We start from the raw sequence: 18,373 nt of genomic DNA, 5'->3' as shown, positions 1-18,373 counted from the left end.
GCAGAAACAGGCTTCTTTCTTAGCCAGCAAACATGGAGTATTTCAGGCATACAGTCTAACTGATGAAGATGTGTTAATTATACAACTATAGAAAGGAGACATAAAAGAGTCTCATATAAATACTGTAGATAATTACAGGTATGGCACAAACACTGACACATGAAGTGGGCTTAATCAGAAGTGTTCTCTCCACTGAAGAATGCCCCTCTGAAACTGTTAACTTCCCTTTCTAATAATCCCACTCTCCTTTTTCACATCCTTCCTTCCTTCTTTGACTGGACTTTCCTCCGCCTACCCTGTCCTGTTCATTTCCTTCATTCCAACCCCCATTCCTGTTTTGGAAAAAGTCGTCCAGACACCAGTCTAATGTGGTTCATGAACCCTCTGAGGTCCATACGATACTTCATTTGGCACAACTACCGCTGGCTGATCCTGAAGGCTCTGGCCCTGCTGCTCCTCCTCCTCCTCGTTTGGCTCTTCCTCTACTCTATTCCCGGATACTTGGTCAAGAAACTCCTAGGGGCATGAGGGGAGATGGGAAGACCACTGGTAGCCCACTCTCACTGCCTCTGTTTTCTCTGTTTTCTGTATCTCTGTGAGCCATTCACAGTGTATTTCTGTCTTTTTGTTACTCATACCGTATTCAAAGGCCTACAGCATGGACCAGAGGGATTGTGGGTGATGATCTTTTTAGAAGTGAGGGGGACTGAAATCACACACACATACACACACACACAAATATATATATATATATATATATATATATATATATATATATATAAAACATTACAATATAACATTTCTGTAATCTATATAGCCTACTAGTCAACAGTTTTTTAACAGTAAGATTTTAATATTTTTTAATATTTTGAAAGAAGTCTCTTCTGCTCACGAAGCCTGCCTTTATTTGATCCAAAGTACAGCAAAAGCAGTAATATTGTGAAATATTTGTACTTTTTTAAAATAACTGTTTTCTATTTGAACATATTTTAAATGTAATGTATTCCTGTGATCAAAGGTGAATTTTCATTCTAATATGCTGATTATCAATATTTAAAACAGATGAGCAAATTTTTTTCAGCATTCTTTGATGAATAGAAGGATCCACAGATCAGCATTTGTGTGAAATAAAAAGCTTTTGCAACATTATACACCATATCATTCAAAAGCTTAGTCAGTATATATATATTTTTTATAAGTTTTTATATAACTTTATATAAGTTTTTTTTTTTTTAATAAATGATAGAAATTAATACTTGTATTTAGCAAGGATTCTTTAAATTGATAATTGATGATAAAGACATCATTTTACAAGAGATTTATATTTCAGATAAATGCTGCTCTTTTGAACTTTCTATTCATCAAAGTAAGCTGAAAAAATATACTCAGCTGTTTTCAACATTATCACAATACAAGTTTTTTTTTTTTTTAGCAGCAAATCAGAATATCAGAATTATTTCAGAATTTTCTCTGGCTTAGAGGCTTAGAAATCTATAACTGCTGGACAAATAATAATGATTTGTTTATATACTACAATCAATTTTTATCACATAATAAGGCAGAATAGTTTCTATACTGTAATAAATGCTATGTCAGTTAGCACTGCATAGTTCATATACTTTATTTATCACCTGCTGGAGATTTTTTTGGACTTGAAAAAAACAAAACCGAAAACAACTGTTTTCATACAGCAATAGCTGGACGCTGTTGTCCATATTAGGAGATTCCTGATATGACTTTCTGCGCGAGAACACCCTCCAGCTTTGAATATGAATGAAACACAGACACGTACACACACACACACACACACACACACTGCAGGAGAGTTTAGCACTCCGTGACGTTAATCTTGCCTTCTCGGTCCGAAAAAACATCAGGTCATGTGCAGACTATCCTGTCTCTTTGAGTTTAAATCTATATTTATTCACACCAGCTCTTGAAAACTGCTATACGAACACATTTGCCCGAAAAAGTGTGGGGGACGAATTTCCGTGATGATAAAAGTGGGTGGGGGGGACACGTCCCCCGCGTAATCTACGCCCCTGCATTCCTCTATCACCTCATCTCTTTCTTATGGCATATCTGTGTGTTGTTGTACTTTGTGGTTGTCATTTGCCTCTGGTTGTCTGTATGGGCAAAGATTTTATGGATTCTATTAAATTTATAGTCTATTGTCTGCTACTGTTTTTTCTGAGCTTACCTTTGTTGCCTGATGTGTCATTGTACTGCTCTGAGCTCAATCCACTTCAATTTTGCAGTATAATGGACTTGCGCTGTAGTCCTAGGCGAACCTTTTTACCAGCTCTGTGGGATTTTGTCATAATTTATTTACTCACCCTCATGTTGTTCCAAACTTGTATGACATTCTCTTTCCTCTTTGAAACACAAACGCAAAAAAAAAGAGCAACGGAGGTTAATAGGAATGTTGTTTTGACCGCATTTATTTTAATTGCTTTGCCAAAAAGCATTCTCCAAAATATATTCTTCTGTGTTCAGCAGAAGAAATAAAGTCATACAGGTTTGAAAAGACTAACACATTTTCATGTTGAGTGAACTATCCCTTTAAATTGCAGTCATCATACTAACCACTAACATTTGTATTTTACCTTTCTTCCTCCATTATCCACGGTTTCACTTTTCAACTCACCACCTCTTACCTGCAACCCCTTCATCACCTCAATCACAGCCGTCCTGACACCACCTTCCTGTGGTTTTTGAGTCCGCTGAAGGCCATCCGCTACCTGATATGCAACCGCTACAAATGGCTCATCATCAAGATCGTCTTGGCTCTGCTGCTGCTGATCATGGTGGGCCTGTTTCTCTACAGCATGCCAGGCTATCTGGTCAAGAAGCTGCTCGGGGCCTAAAGAGGGGTCAAAAAGGTTCATTTGAGAGATTCTGAGTTGACCTTGCCCTCTGAAGTGGCCCTTTTCTAATATTTGGTTACAATTTGCAGCACTTATTTTATTTTTAAACAACAACTTAAGAGTTTACCGTCCCTCATAGTTGCACTCTAAGCATAAAGTATCAAATATCTTGACTTTTTTCAGTATCAGTTTGCATGTCTAACCCCAAAAAAGATCAATTAACTTATCTATTTGAGCATTGTAAGAATAACTGGTAATAGGGAGAAAAAGAAAAGCAGGGAAGTGTCTATTTTTGGTACGAAATTGAGTAAACTGAATTGATTTCTGGTATTCGTTCAAATGTTGATATAAATGCATTTTGCTTCACATTGTTGGATTGGACTTTGTTGTTATTGTCTACATGTGTATATTTCGCTGCTAGAAGCACAATAAGCATGCAAGGTTGTCTAAAGAAAGATGACTTATTCATCAGTAGCTACAATCTGAAAAATATTATGATAGGGTTGCAGGCCTCATATATACAGTATGTAATTCGATTACACTTTGCCTTGATGTTTGCACTTTCAGTCCATGACACAAATCTTCAGCACTCCAGTAACATAATGTAGTTTATCCTTTAGAGAAACACAGACGCTAGTAGGGGAATGATGGTTCATTTGCCATTTCAAGCTTTAACAACACAATAGAATGCTATTTCTTATATTTCCTCCTGTTGTTTTTGCTTGCGGTGTACATTTACTTGTTATGTACTTGTTTGCTTGCTATTTAATGTTGCTATATTTAAAGAATGGTACATTTGACCATGGACCTGTATGCACTGATTTTTTGATTTCTGCTTGTTTATATAAAAAGAGTGTATTTTAATTATTGTTTACAAGTGTGCAATATGGATTGATTTATTTATTTTTGTCAGTATGAGGACTTAATAAAATGAACTCATTGAAATAAAACACTGAACATGTTTGTTTCCATACTGTGGGTATGCATGTGTGTGTGAGAGAGAGTTTACAGTATAACTCTGTTCTCTTTCACACAGTCGTCCGACTACCAGCCTATCTTGGTTGTTGAGTCCCATACGGGTGACCTGCATAATGTGTTGGCGGCAGTATAAATTGGCAACAGTGGTGACTCTGCTCAGCATAACCGGACTGATCTTTTTGGGCCTCCTGTTCTTTTCACTACCTTCAGCTTTCATTCAGAAGATCTTCAACATCTCTGGATAATTTCCTGGTGCCAGCACAAAGCAGTTTATTGAAATGGATGCCATCACTTATAAGCATTGCTGATTAAATGCAATTTATTGCTAATTTAAGGTAAAAATTAGATAATCTGTCTGTTAAGAATATTATTAAATGTTGGTGTTTGGCACTTGACAAAGAGACTCTTACCCGTCAAAGGCTTTTAATGGGATGGATGTTTTTTATTTTTTTTTAACTATGAGCTCTTCTGCGATTGGTTTATTGGTCATTGGTTTAATTATTTTGTCTAATTACAGTAAAAGTGTCTATACATGCATCACAGGAATATTCTGTCATTTTAGTCATTTATTTCTGAAAGTCATGAACATCCACCACATTTCAACCTTGGCACAGTACTGTGACAATATTCTGTGCTAAAACTGATGGAAATTATATTTAAAACATTTTAATGGATTTAAATGGTCGACCTCGTTGTCATGTGTTGCTAAAGTAAACTTCATAGTTGACAATTTATGTAGGCTACCACAAATAGTTATATGATAGCTATTTTCATGCTATTTGCGTGTGATTTTACAAAACTACAGCTTCTTGATTGGAAATCAAGACAAACAAAAAGAGACTTCAGATATGGATTTTTCAGTATTCATTAAAACACGGAAATTTACTAGTTTTAATAAAACTACCCCGAAGACATTAAAGTGCCTACAGCAGATCCCTTTTATAAAACAATTTTAGTACCTCCCAGCCACCGTAGTTCACCGAGGCAAAGAACTACCCGTCGACCTCCTATTGGCTGAGCTCGTCTCCGGGTGGAAGCGGGCCAATCAGCGCGGGCCACGGTGCGATTGTGTTGTGTTGATACGCTGCTGGTTGGAGACCGGCCGTGTGATGCGCTGAGTGAGTGCAGAATTCCCACGGCGCACGCAGCACTGTACAGGCTGAAGAACTGAAAAAGATATTGACTAGGCACAAAGAACAACCATGCGAGCGTTCTTGGGTGAGTTATAATGACAAAAAAAAGCATGATCTCCGCTGTAGAGGTGTTTTATCGACACAAATGCGAGTGAGGTGTGGAAAGCCTAACTTTAGTTAACGTGTAGAATTGCAGCGTGAAGCACAACGTTAACGTTACAGATTATTGTGATAAAAGACAAAGCAAAACATTCTGTAAAACTAACTGAAAAGTGTTTTAGAAAACCTCGGTTTATATAGAATGCATAAATGTAGCATATAGTTTATAGTAGTCAACATTTGAATTGGACCAAGAAGGTTCATTAAACTTGTCCGAAGACAAAAACACATTTTGGTTTTAGGACATCTTTGAAGAATGGTTTTGATCCACTTCAAATGCTGAAAAGTGTAGTTAAACATGCAGAGTGAGTAATGGTTGTTGGGCCTATACATTACAGCAAATTCATCTCCATATTGCATGAGACGAATTCTGTGTTCATATTGAGATTCTGCAGTTATCCCTTGTATGTGCTTAGAGTCTGGAAGTAGAAAGTCCTTTTTGTTATGAACCATATATTCAGTGTTTCATGCTTTGGTTCTTGTTTTTTTTCTTCTTCAGAAAGATGCTCAAATGTTGTTTTTAAGCTGATGAAATCACCTGATGCTCCTCCTTTATGTTCTCAGGTGTGTTGGTGTGTTCTCTGACTCTGCTCTCTGTCCACTGTCTATACTCTGCCAGTGATGATGTGGTTGAGCTCAACCCCTCCAACTTTAACAGGGAAGTCCTACAGAGTGACAGTCTCTGGCTGGTCGAGTTTTATGCCCCTTGGTAAGTTGAAAGAGTGTGGTGGAACCCGGATATGTGTCACTTGTAGATATCTCTAGATCAGTAATTACAGATCAGGTTACTGTCTGAAATACTGGTGCTGAATCAGCCCAATCTGTTGTTTTCTAAGCAGTATATACACCGTGTAATGTTTGCTGAAAGCATAGTTTAGTTTTTCTTCTCTGGTATTTCAGGCACTTTATTTGCATCATGATTTGCATGTCAGTAGTTTGTTTGTATATGATTATGCATAATACAGTTATGAGCATCATAATAATATAGAGCATCTGTGTGGTTATGTTTCATGATCAAGTTTAGATGTTAGTGCTCAATATCTGACATATTATTGTTTGTTTGTTTTTAAGGTGTGGTCACTGCAAGAGTTTGGCTCCTGAATGGAAGAAAGCAGCCACCGCTTTAAAGGTCAATTCAGAATTTAAGAATCATTTAATAAATTATTACTTTTATTCTGCAAGTATGCATGAAATTGATCAAAAGTGGCACTAAATACATATTTCATTTAAAAATTAATGCATTTTCTTTTCATTGCATCATAATAAAAATGCATTACAGTTTCCAAGAAATGTGAGCACCAAATTAGCATATTATATTGATTTCTGTAGGATTATGTGACATTAAAGCCTGGAGTAATGGCTGCTGAAAATTCACAGAAATTGTTTTTAAATATATTCAAATAAAAAAAGTAAATTGTTATAAATTATTTAATTGTTACAATATTTCACAATGTTACTGTTTTTCCTGTTATTTTGATCAAATAAATGCAGCCTGATTGGGCACCGAGATTTATTTCAAAATGTATTTTTCATTGCTTGTTAATTATTAGGATTATTTATTTTAATGGATTAAAAGTACTATGTGTTGTTAAGGAACCATGCTTGTTCAATGAAATATGTGTCCTCATTTATTGTTCTAAAAATTTCTAAATGTATATTATGTGATCTGCTCCATTGCAGTTAATTGGATGAATCTAAAAGTAAAAAAAATTAAGATTAAACTTTTATTTATTTTTTTATTCATTGTTGGTGCCATTTGTGTTGTGATACAGGGCATTGTGAAGGTGGGCGCTGTGGATGCAGACCAGCACAACTCCCTGGGAGGCCAGTATGGAGTCCGCGGCTTCCCAACTATCAAGATCTTCGGAGCCAACAAACACAAACCAGAGGATTACCAAGGTTCAGTACTGCATCTCATAAAACATCTTGGCATGCACACAAAGAAAACCTTTTATGGTGATGTGAAAGTCTGTTGCTCCTAAGTAGAGTTTATCTCTCTCTGTTAGGTGGACGTACTGGTCAGGCCATTGTAGATGCAGCTCTGAATGCTCTCCGCTCGCTGGTCAAAGACCGACTTGGTGGAAAGACTGGAGGCTCAGACTATGGCAAACAGGTATGGAAGCCCACGTGATGAATTTGTTGCCATGTTGTTACGGTTGCATTTTAATTGACTCTTTGGGTTCTGTTGTGATCAGGGTGGAGGCGGTGCCGGCAATAAGAAGGATGTGGTGGAGCTGACCGATGATAACTTTGACCGTACCGTGCTGGACAGTGATGATGTCTGGATGGTGGAGTTCTTCGCCCCCTGGTGTGGACACTGCAAAAAGTATGTTTCTTGTATACATCATCAGATCTGTCTGTCTGTCATTCCACTGAAATAGTTCCTGACATGCTGTGGCATGCATTAAGCACTTCAATTATTTACATGGATTCAAAGACAATGAAATTCCTCTGCCAGCTGTGCTTTCCCCTGTTGACTTTCTTTAATGTTTCCAGTCTTGAGCCGGAATGGACGGCAGCTGCCACAGAAGTCAAAGAGCAGACAAAGGGTAAAGTGAAACTGGGTGCTGTGGATGCTACTGTTCACCAAGGCTTGGCAAGCCGCTATGGGGTACGGCTGATGCATATCACTTACTTGATGTCTTTGAATATAAACAATTGCTATATTGTCTGTAGTTTCATTTTATATCCCAGTGATATCCCATCTGGACTTGCTGTCATTTCTGCTGGTTTTATTGTTAGATTCGAGGATTCCCTACCATCAAGATCTTTCGTAAAGGAGAGGAGCCAGAGGACTTTCAGGGGGGACGTACCCGATCTGACATTGTTGCTCGTGCCATGGACCTTTACTCTGACAACATCCCTCCTCCAGAGCTTCAAGAGGTGAGAGTTTTCTCTTCTATTTTCAATAGGATATAAGAATATTGTTTAACTAGTGTTTTATATTGTTAGTAGTAATTAGTTTATTTTGTAACATAAGAGGCAATAGCTGTGTTTTCACTGTCGGGGCAAAAGCGGGCGTGCTAGTGTGTGCCAGGACCAGTCGCATTCCCACCGTCACTTCTGGGGCTTGATCGTGCTTCATTGGGTCCAACAGCCCAGGTTTTTTGACTCGACGAAAACCTTGGGCCAAAACAGGTTTTAGTGAAGTTCAGCGGAGCTTCTGGCCCAACAGTGGAAACGCTGATCTATTTTGGCCTCTGTGCTATAGGTCCAAGGTTATTAGCCCTGCCTGGCCCGTTTAAAGCACTGGCCCGACAGTGGAAATGCGGCTATTGTAACTTGCATAAAAATATTTAGGTTAGTTTATATTCATGTGAATTTTATTTCCTTTAGATTTTGAATGAAGATGTTTTGAAGAAAACCTGCGAGGACTATCAGCTGTGTATCATATCTGTGCTGCCTCACATTCTAGACACAGGTGCGTTTGGATTGCAACTATAAAACAAAAATACTTTTTGTCCTAGACCTTTGATAATCCTCTTAAACGGATTGACTCATTAGGGATGCACAATATACTGGACATGTATTGGTTAGTCTAATATTACCAATATTTTATATATTGGTCAGCATTTAATTATGCATGCTTATTTACTAATTTATTCTGTCCTCTAATGTTAACTAAAAGTTCATTTTTAAAAGGACAAAAAACTGTTAATACTACAGTATAATGTATTTCACTTTTTGCATTTAAAGTGATTTTAATTTAAGGTTTTTTTTTACTACACAAAATAGTATATAATGTCAGTACCAGCCATAATAAATAAATAAATTAATGGGGTGGTCATTTAAAAGTGATCCCTTCAGTTTATTACATACTGTGTATGATACAAACGTATTAGTAACATGATGCATTTAAACATGCATCCATCCAGTTTGTTAACCATAACAACACTGTTAATTTGTGGAAGCGAAGCTCAAACTCTGTATTTTCTCTGTGATTGCAGGTGCATCTGGAAGAAACTCTTACCTGGAGGTGATGAGGATGATGGCAGACAAATACAAGAAGAAGACATGGGGGTCAGTGTTTTCAGTTTGAGTACAAGTTGAGATCAGTCTGCCCATAAATAACACCAATACATGTCACTGCTTGTGTGCCAGATACGAGACTTTAGGGAATAGAGAGTGGGATATAGTCACACACATCACACTCTTATCTCTCTCTCTCTACAGTTGGTTGTGGACTGAAGCAGGGGCACAGATGGATCTGGAGTCATCTCTTGGAATTGGTGGATTTGGCTATCCTGCCATGGCAGCTATTAATGCTCGCAAGATGAAGTTCGCTCTGCTCAGAGGCTCATTCAGTGAAACGGGCATCCATGAATTCCTAAGGTAACAACCGAGCGCCAACCTCCTGCTCTCTCTCGTGAGGCCAATAAGGAAGTGACTAAAACTGCAATTCATCGACTGGCCGCTTGAGGCTGGCTGCAAAAGGGAGTCAGTCCCATAGACTCCCCATGTTAAAATGCCCAACTTTACAGCAGGAAAAAACATGTTAACAGCCTGGTTCAAAAAATTATTTTGGTCTAAATAGCTAATTTTGCCCTTCATGACAACTGTGAGGGGGGTGAATTTTTTTTATAACTCATCCGTTTAAATTATATTAAGACTTAAAGTTCTGCATAATTAAGGGCGTAGCCACTTGAGTGACAGGTGGATTGCCGCTGCTGACACTGCCATCGTGCTAGGTGGGTGTGGCTACAGCAACTAGCTCCCGCCTTTTTGCCCATGTTTGATTGTCCGGGAGAGTCGCGCGGTGACGCGCTGCCAAGATGGCGACGGCCCGCTCTACACACTTTAGGCTTCAAAAACTCTCTTCAGGAGTCTACGGGTGACGTCACGGACACTACGTCCATGTTTTTATACAGTCTATGGTAACAACAGAAGGCTGTAGTTTATGTTTCTGGTAAACCAGTTATATCATAGAGACCGTTAAAATGCAGTGAATTGTATGTTAAAAAAAAAATTGAAGGTGTTGTTTATCAGAGCCCTTCTAACTGTCAGTCTGTTGTTAAACTATTGGTCTCTTTATTTATGCAGGGAGCTTTCTGTTGGCCGTGGCTCCACTGCTACAGTGGGAGGCGGAGCTTTGCCTAAGATCAACACTGTGGAACCTTGGGATGGGAAAGACGGAGTGGTGAGTATAGAAAACAGTATTAGGGTGCATAGAGAATTTCTTGTTGTTGTTCTCAAACCCCCGCCCTTGGCCTTTCCTCAGTTGCCCATGGAGGATGATATTGACCTGAGCGATGTGGATCTGGATGATCTGGAGAAGGACGAGTTATGAGCCTGGTCTAAACTACTCTAGACACCAAATGATGCCCATGTCTTCTCTCCCATGGATGAGGGCATGGTCGGTACACAGACTTCTGAAAAAGATACAAATAAAGCAAATGGTCGTGCAGCTTTTTAAAAGAAAACATCTACATGTTAGTTGAAAAATGAGGCTTTTCAATATGTACATCACGATTGAGCTACACTCAGCCTCAAGTTACTTCACTTTTTGATTAAGCGACTGATTGGAGTTTTCAATCAGCTTGATGAAGCAGAATGTGACTCTGATTATCAAACACTTGTTTCCAGTAAGCAGATGTCACACATCAAAGAACACTTTCTAATATCAGTTTCATTGTCTAGATTTAATCAGATGGCACTGGTCTTTCTGGTAATAAGATTAACCAGTGGATATTTAAATCAGCCTTTCTGTCATTTCAGCAGCTCCTTGACTTAAAAGATGCTTAAAGGTGTTTCCATTTTCAGCCTTTCTCCCTCTGATGTGATTTTTTTTTTTTTTTTTTTTTTTTTTTTTTTTTTTGTGAGGGGGGGGTTGTTTTTTAAATTGTGTTACTGAAAAGAATGTCATCCAAACTGTATCCCAGTTTGCCCAGTTGTCTAATGTGCTGGACCAGGTGTAATGTGGGCATAATGTAGATTTTTCTTGCACAGCACTGTTTTGAAAAAAAAAAAAAGTTTTTGTTATGAAAATAAAAAAAATATAAATTGACTACCTTTTTTTTTTTTTTTACTATAACAGCTTATCTAGGAAGTTACTCAGATGAACACTGTTTGCATATGAATCAGTGGTTTATTGACAATTCATGCACATACACATACACCGTACAGATGCAACATTTAGATTTGCACTGATGCTTTGGCTTCACAAAAATATGGCTGGATATCCCATTCCCAGCTGCAATATAACTTTTTTGTCAACTATCATTCCTTACAACACAATTAACACTATACAAAATTAGAAATGACTCCTAAATCTAATATATTTATGTATGTATCTAGTACAAAAATTAGTTTTGGCATATCACTTCAACAGTCATTTTACAGAGAGAAAAAATAGGAAAAAGGAGCACTGACATACCACACATGCAACAGGGCAAATTAAGAGCCAAGTGAAAGAATGTTTCCTTTAACAGAAAGAGCTTGAAGATTCTATACTTGACATGAAGTGTTACTGTTACATTCCATGGAGCGACTACTGTTCATGTTAACACTGGATCGGTGAAAGGACAGATAGAAACTAACCACCTGTCTGCCATTCTATCTGCTCCATATGTCCACACAGACAACAGCATTAAAATATTCATGAGCAGCCTAAAAGCTGATGGTATTGTTTTTTTACCTTCAGGGCAGAAACGGTTGTGAAAAGTGTGACTGTCTGCTTATGTTACCTTGAAGTGTCATTTAGAATTGAAACCAAAACGGAGCAGAATAATAATTATGCATGATTGAATTGCGCTTTAAAACAGATCATCGATGCGCGTTAAAATTTGAATCATTCTCATACCTCCTGAGAAAAAAAATCCAAACTTAATCTAGCATATTCGATTTTAAATCCAAATGCTACATTTGAACTCAAAACACATGGAATTAAAATCCAACAGTGAGCATTCATTATTGTTCACAAGTTTGGTTTCAGTAAGACTTTTTTTTCAAATGGTTTGAAAACATCTCATGCTCACAAGCTGCATTTATTCGATGAAAATTACTGTCAAATAAGTAATATTGTGAAAAATTACTTTTTTTATTTTACTTTTATATATATTTTAAAATATATCACCTGTGATGGCAAGACTTAATTTTCAGTGGCCATTACTCCAGTCTTCAGTGTCACATGATCTTTCAAACCGTGAAATATTCTCAGGATTCTCTGATGTATAGAAGGTTCAAAAGAAAAGCATTTATTCGAAATAAAAATCTATCAATCGTAACAAAGCAAGCATGTTTACTGTCACTTTTGATCAATTTAACGCATTCTTTCAGAATTAAAAATAAAATTACTAACATCGAGCTGTTGGCATGTTCTGTTACACAGTTAAAGAAGCAATACCTTCCTTTTAAAATAAAGTAGAACACAGACAGTCTGATGTTTCAAAATGATCATCACTGGCAGGACAGCAGGCAGCTTCGAATGCAGCTATACCACAACTTTCAACCAAAGAACACCTAGTACAAATACTATGTTTAGAACATGCCAAAAGCATGCAAACAGTTCTCTGGAGATATCTGAGAGTGATTTTTGGAATGAATGCAAAATAAATGGAATATTTACAAACAGAACTTCATCTTTTTGCCTAATAGGCAGTCTAGAAATGTTTACATGCTACTGGTTAATCATTTACTGCTTTGAGTGGAATGCAAACAATTGTGAAAATATAATTATTTTTGGGTCATCACTTAAAGACATTTTGAAGTCACTTGACACTTTTACAGATTCATGCTAGTTTCATGCTTTATTATTATTATTAATGCAACCAATAATCAAAATAAGTTTTAAATGATAAATATCTGTAAATACCTGAATTTTGCCAATTGATTTCAAGGGTTCTTTAAAATTCTGACAATTCGCAGTTAATATGATGACTCATCAATACCAATTCCAAAACCAGGTTGGAATAGTGATGAAAAAGGTAACCACTAGGGCTGGGATAAACGATTATTTTTTAAACGATTAATCTAGCGATTATTTTTTTCGATGCATCGATTAATCTAACGATTATTTTTCCCAGACCGATTCGATTTCGCTTATCTCCCCATTAATTGACTACTAACAATTTATACATGTTGATTTACATATCTGAATGAAAAAAACATGAATTCCTTAACATTGCAATATATGTTTATTGCTCTTAAAATTACAAAATAAAAGACTGACTAAGAATGCATTACTTTGCACTTGTATAGAGATAGCATTCAATAAAACCTTGAAGCCTTGAAAACACATAGCTTACTGAAACAAGCTTACTGAACACATAGGGCCTAGCTTACTGAAAAAAAGTTCTTCTTTCAGATGAATATAACAACAACTTGATGTCTAGCATTCAATAAAAAAGTTCACCCAAAATACTTGTTTAGAGCAATTGAAAGAATACAGTAACCAATGTAAACTTTAGGGCTTTAAGCTAATGCAGAGAGTGCTTTTCCAAAAAATAAAAAATAAAAATTAACAGTGGGAGCCAGCAGCCTGTCATGGAGAAAAAAAAAATCTCCGAATGCTCCACGTGAAACTTTGGCGTTCCGCCCTTTTTCTATTGTGTCTAATGAGAGAGAGAGAGAGAGAGAGAGAGCGCAAGACAGCGCTCGTGTAGTTTGAAGACTGTGAGTGCGCGAGCGCGTGTGAAACTTGGGTGTTTCGCCCTTTTTCTATCGTGTTTAATAATTTTGATTAATATGCACGATGGAGAGAGAGAGCAAGAAGCGCTCGTGTTGTCTGAAGACTGTGAGTGCGCGCGCACAGCCGGGGCTCTCTCTCGTACGCGCCCTGTCAGGTGCAGCACAGTCATTCTATTCTACATCACTCACCGATCAAATAAGGCTTTGACAGCCGCCAAAAAAAAAAGATCAATGCAGAAAAACCCCTGGATTGGTTATATAACGTTGGACAGAATGTTTATCCGGCCATCGCGTATATTCAGCGCACATAAGGTAAACGTTTTGCAAACGTTTTTTAGAGAAAAAAAAACAGGTCGACGAATCGATGCGCAAATATTTTGCGTCGACGTATTTTTTGCGTCGACGTCATCGATGACCTCGACGCGTTGTCCCAGCCCTAGTAACCACTCATTAACAGAAACTTTTTTAAGCAGAAAATATATAGGTGTATCATTAATAACGCAACTAAATTTATAATTAAATCTCGCCTTTTCTGAATGGTTTCCTTTCAGCTTTCAAGATCTGTATTCATAACTGTCGAGAGGTGCTTTGGTCAGACTGCAGTAGTCTGACAATAGAGGGGTCACTCTTGGCACCTTTGATGAATTCTTCCAGAGAGAGTTTGCCTACAAATTTGAAAAAAAGGAAAAAAAAGTAAGGTTATTTCACCCAATTCCAAGAGAACTTAAATAAATCCTAAATATCGTTTTATTTGTGTGTCAGTGGTTGTCATGGACACTGTGAAAAATGATTTTCTAAATGAGTATTTCTCTTGTTTCCCCAACATCTTTAAAACAAGAAAAATTTACTTGGAAAGCGCAGTTATATAAAGACATAAAAACATTACATTTGACTTAGTGAAAAATGATTTGGCAATTGGGTTTGCAAATGTTTTTTTAAGTTCTGACACATTTAACACATAATGTCTTTTTTTCCAAGTGCAGTTTCTATGACATTTTGTGTGCTTCAACTTAAGAGTCTATATAAAACTGAACACTGAGTGGGAGATGGGTCTCGAGAGGCATACCATCGTTGTCCGTATCCATCTGTCGGAATATCTTATCTGTGCGTTTCTCTGGTGTCGACTCGTCCTCGGGCATCTTCATCACAGATGACACCATTTTATAAATTGCCTGTGAAGATTAACGGAACTGTGTGTCAAAGCATATGGTCGTTTGCTGTCACATTCAAAGGCTTCGGTTTTCAACCGAACAAGTTTGATAAGACTGTCTTTATAATGCTACGACTGCAAGTCAAAAGTTCCATTAAGGCAGCTGTCACTGTCAACACTTCCTATCAGCGTAATCAATGCAAATGATCACCAGCTCGTATCTCTGGCAGACACATTTAATGTCACTTTCAGATATTGTTTTATAACATGTCCTTGGTCGCAGGTGTAAAAGAGCCATCAATGTAATTAACATGGAGAGTCAACAGACCCTTTGAAGTAGTGAACAAAGCCTTTGTGTTTGGCCACCATTTGTGGCAAGACCATATGGCCTGTGGAACACTTGATTGAGGAGATCTGTTTATTCAGGAGGTCTGTATCACCAAACATTAGACTGAGCCAATATTGATGTGGAACAAGCTGCTCTGAAAACAATGACTCGCCGGGTAAAATACAGAAATGCAAATGAAACCAAAAGGAGGGCGAGCACTAAAAAAGTATCTCACCTGTACGATCTCCAGCATTTCAGCTCGGCTGATATATCCGTTGCCGTCCAGATCGTACATGCTGAAGGCCCAGCGGAGCTTCTGCTCCAGGCCTCCGCGCGAGGTCACGCTCAGGGCGATAATGAACTCCCGGAAATCGATGGTGGCATCGCCGTTGGTGTCAAAGGTGCGGAAGACGTGCTCCGCAAACTTTGAAGCGTCACCATAGGGGAAGAAATTGGCGTAGATCTTCTTGAATTCCTCTACCGTGAGATGGCCAGACGGGCAGTCCTTCAGGAAGCCACGGTACCACTCCTGCAGCTCGTGGTCCGTGAACTCCGTGTTCTCCCGCAGGTCATTGAGGACCTCGGGTCGCAACTTGCTGTTCTGTTTACCCATGACCAAACTCTCTCACAGACGGTTCCCAGATCCTTGCTGCTCCCTGTCAGCACAAACACAAAGAAAAAAGCAACTTCTTAGCTATTTAGAACCCAAAATTAGCCTTTTTTGTACTTTCGACACAAAGCCAGAATAAAGAGATCCACATTTCCTCTGCCGCATGTAGGTTTTGGAATAATGGAAAATGTGTTACACTTCCAAGCAGGGAGTGGATCCTGGTATCCATGGAAACCATTTAATACCTTGTTAAGGTGAGAATTTATTGACTCCTTCAGAGTGGGGTGAAGGGGGAGGGCACTGAGCAGCATTCAGGGAGGCTAATATGAGGGCATAACTGTCACCAGACCCCCTTAGCAACAATCTAGTCGGCATGAGTTACCAGGGAGATGATGAAGAGATGTGTTTTTTGCATGTGTGTGGGTAATTTGGAACGGTTGGTGTGGCTTACTGTACATGAGCCTGTGCTCGTGGCGTTAAGAGGGGGCAGAGTGTGAGTCCCTGCTCGTTCTATTTAAACAAATCATATAAAGACCATATAAACGGTGAGGTGGCAGTGATGGGAAATTTAACAATAGGTTATGTAAGCTACGTGACCATATGCACTCGTTTCCATATACTCACACTTTTTACTTTTTGCCTCTTCCTCCATTCTTCAGTTTATCTGTTAAACTGTTTACATATCTTCTACGATCTTTAATTTCTGTATTAAAATTAATTTTGATTATATTTGTAGGGACATAAAGTAAAAAACCAATGTCAAGATGACACAACTGTCCATAGTTAAGGGCAAGAAATTCTTAAAAATAAAATCTTTTTAGGTAGTTTGACAATTGTTTAATATCTTTTTTTTTTTTTTTTTCAAAAACACTTCACTGCTTATTAACATTAGAAAAAAGTAAAAAAAATAAAATAAAAAAATCAACTAACAAAACCATGTGGTTCAACCAACATGGAGAAATATCCAGAAAAATAAATAATAAAACAAAACAGGAAATGATATCACAGCACAACAAAGTCATAGTTCAGGTTGTAAATGTCATGTGGCCCAGCCCTGAAAAAGTATAACTAATGACATTCATAAATAAATAAAATTACATAACAAAATGTTATATTTAAACTTTTTACTCTGGGGTTACATTAAATTATATAATTTATATTTTCAAAACCATATCCATCATGAACACAAAGAGTATATTTTTAAGAATTCTGCACTTAGTTATTAAAAATATCAGTAGTTTAGCACTAGTTTTGAAGGCCATTACTATGACCAGTGCATATTTCTGTTTGGAAAAATATATCTTCATGCAAGCATCTTTCCTTCCAGCGAATCAGGATGTCCTACTTTAGCCCACAAGCTCCTGGTTTCAAGACTGCAGGGTGGCAAGTGAGATCATGGCTCATTAGAGATATAAATTGGTGTTCCTGTGACGAAAATATCTTCTGCCATCTATCTCGTGCTGCATCCACATTTTTTCCTAAATAAAAACGTCATGGGTTACTATGACCTAAAAATCTTCCATTTTCAATGCTACCGTAAATATCAATTTATTTCTGCAATTTATTTTCATTAAAGCTACACTTTCTTAAGGAGGAACTATCTCAGTAAGTTCTAAGATAAATACATTGTCTAGGCATTTAGACTTGATTTTCTAGACATGTCCACCTCTATAGAAAATGGTTTTGCTCTGTTTGCTTAGTTTTTCAGGGTCATCATAAGAGTGGCTCCTCCCATGGCTCGAGTCACATGGGTGAAGCTACTGGCCTGGCAGCACGCAGGCAGACAGACATAAACATGGGCGTAGCTTGCTGCTCCCTCCCTCTTTTCCCTCAGACACTCACCAAGCCACAAGAAACCCAGAACTTTCCATCTGAAGGAAAAAAAATGTAAGCTCATGCTGCTGTCAAATGGAAAAAAATATTTAAAAAGTAGGGTCCCCACAGGAGGCACATATATAGATAGAGCTGAGAATCAGGCCCACATATGCATTCTCTGTGAAGAGGAACCAAACTGAAAGACACGATGAGAGGTGTGAGGAGTTGAACAGCTCTAATTTTCCAAATGCTTGAAAAGCCCCTTGCAAAAAAAATAATAATGATTAAAAAAATTGAATCAGAACAGCGAAGTGTGAGACACATCTCCTCAAATGAATTGTGGGCGGAGAGCAGATGGTGTATTACTTTATGCTCCAGTACCTCATGGATCAGAAGCATCCTCTGCCACTCAAGTCACAAACCATAATGCTTTACAGGTGCTTTCACAACTGGCGTCTTTCTATAAACAATACAAGTGGCATTCACACACCCTAAAGAAAAATGGGAAAACCATATAGCTTCTTTTGACAATATCCCAAAAAATGACCTCATATTTCTTAAAGGGATAGATCAGCAAAAAAAATTACATTCTGACATCATTCAAATATTTTCACGTCAGTCATTTTAAACCTTTATGCATTTTAACATAAAAGGATAAATTTAAACATTTACTGGTCATTTTTCATTAAATTAGGAGCATGGAGCCTT

At 37.7% G+C, this 18,373-nt stretch overlaps 3 protein-coding genes across 16 annotated transcripts in view; 2 read left to right on the top strand and 1 right to left on the bottom strand.

The window, feature by feature from the left end:
• The window catches only part of otofa (otoferlin a), a 70,376-nt gene extending 66,132 nt beyond the window's left edge, over positions 1-4,244 (top strand). For 9 of the 14 annotated variants that reach the window (XM_059512639.1, XM_059512633.1, XM_059512638.1 and 6 more), the window contains one exon: positions 2,687-4,244. In XM_059512639.1, coding sequence (XP_059368622.1) covers positions 2,687-2,867 — 181 coding nt within the window. In that variant the 3' untranslated portion in view covers positions 2,868-4,244. Of the gene's footprint in view, positions 1-347; positions 550-2,686 lie in introns of all 14 variants that reach the window. The other 5 variants (XM_059512636.1, XM_059512640.1, XM_059512637.1 and 2 more) reach the window with 1 other exon arrangement.
• A 672-nt stretch (positions 4,245-4,916) lies between these two features.
• On the top strand, positions 4,917-11,139 carry pdia6 (protein disulfide isomerase family A, member 6). Its single transcript, XM_059512660.1, has 13 exons — positions 4,917-5,063; positions 5,702-5,846; positions 6,209-6,266; positions 6,910-7,036; positions 7,144-7,250; positions 7,333-7,463; positions 7,634-7,748; positions 7,880-8,020; positions 8,474-8,558; positions 9,085-9,157; positions 9,311-9,469; positions 10,178-10,274; positions 10,356-11,139. Exons 1-13 carry the CDS (start codon positions 5,048-5,050, stop codon positions 10,422-10,424), a joined length of 1,323 nt encoding a protein of 440 aa, XP_059368643.1. The 5' UTR covers positions 4,917-5,047; the 3' UTR covers positions 10,425-11,139.
• A 3,154-nt stretch (positions 11,140-14,293) lies between these two features.
• On the bottom strand, positions 14,294-15,920 carry hpcal1 (hippocalcin-like 1). The gene is made up of 3 exons (XM_059512665.1): positions 15,476-15,920; positions 14,829-14,934; positions 14,294-14,427 (listed from the first exon to the last, which is right to left on the bottom strand). The coding sequence occupies exons 1-3, from the start codon at positions 15,851-15,853 to the stop codon at positions 14,330-14,332; spliced, it is 582 nt and encodes a 193-aa protein (XP_059368648.1). The 5' UTR covers positions 15,854-15,920; the 3' UTR covers positions 14,294-14,329.
• Between the last annotated feature and the right edge of the window lie 2,453 nt (positions 15,921-18,373).

Source organism: Carassius carassius, chromosome 27 (genome assembly GCF_963082965.1).
Source record: "Carassius carassius chromosome 27, fCarCar2.1, whole genome shotgun sequence".
NCBI lineage: Eukaryota > Metazoa > Chordata > Actinopteri > Cypriniformes > Cyprinidae > Carassius > Carassius carassius.
Note: the sequence above shows the minus strand (reverse complement) of the source record. Positions and strands in the feature narration are given on the sequence as shown.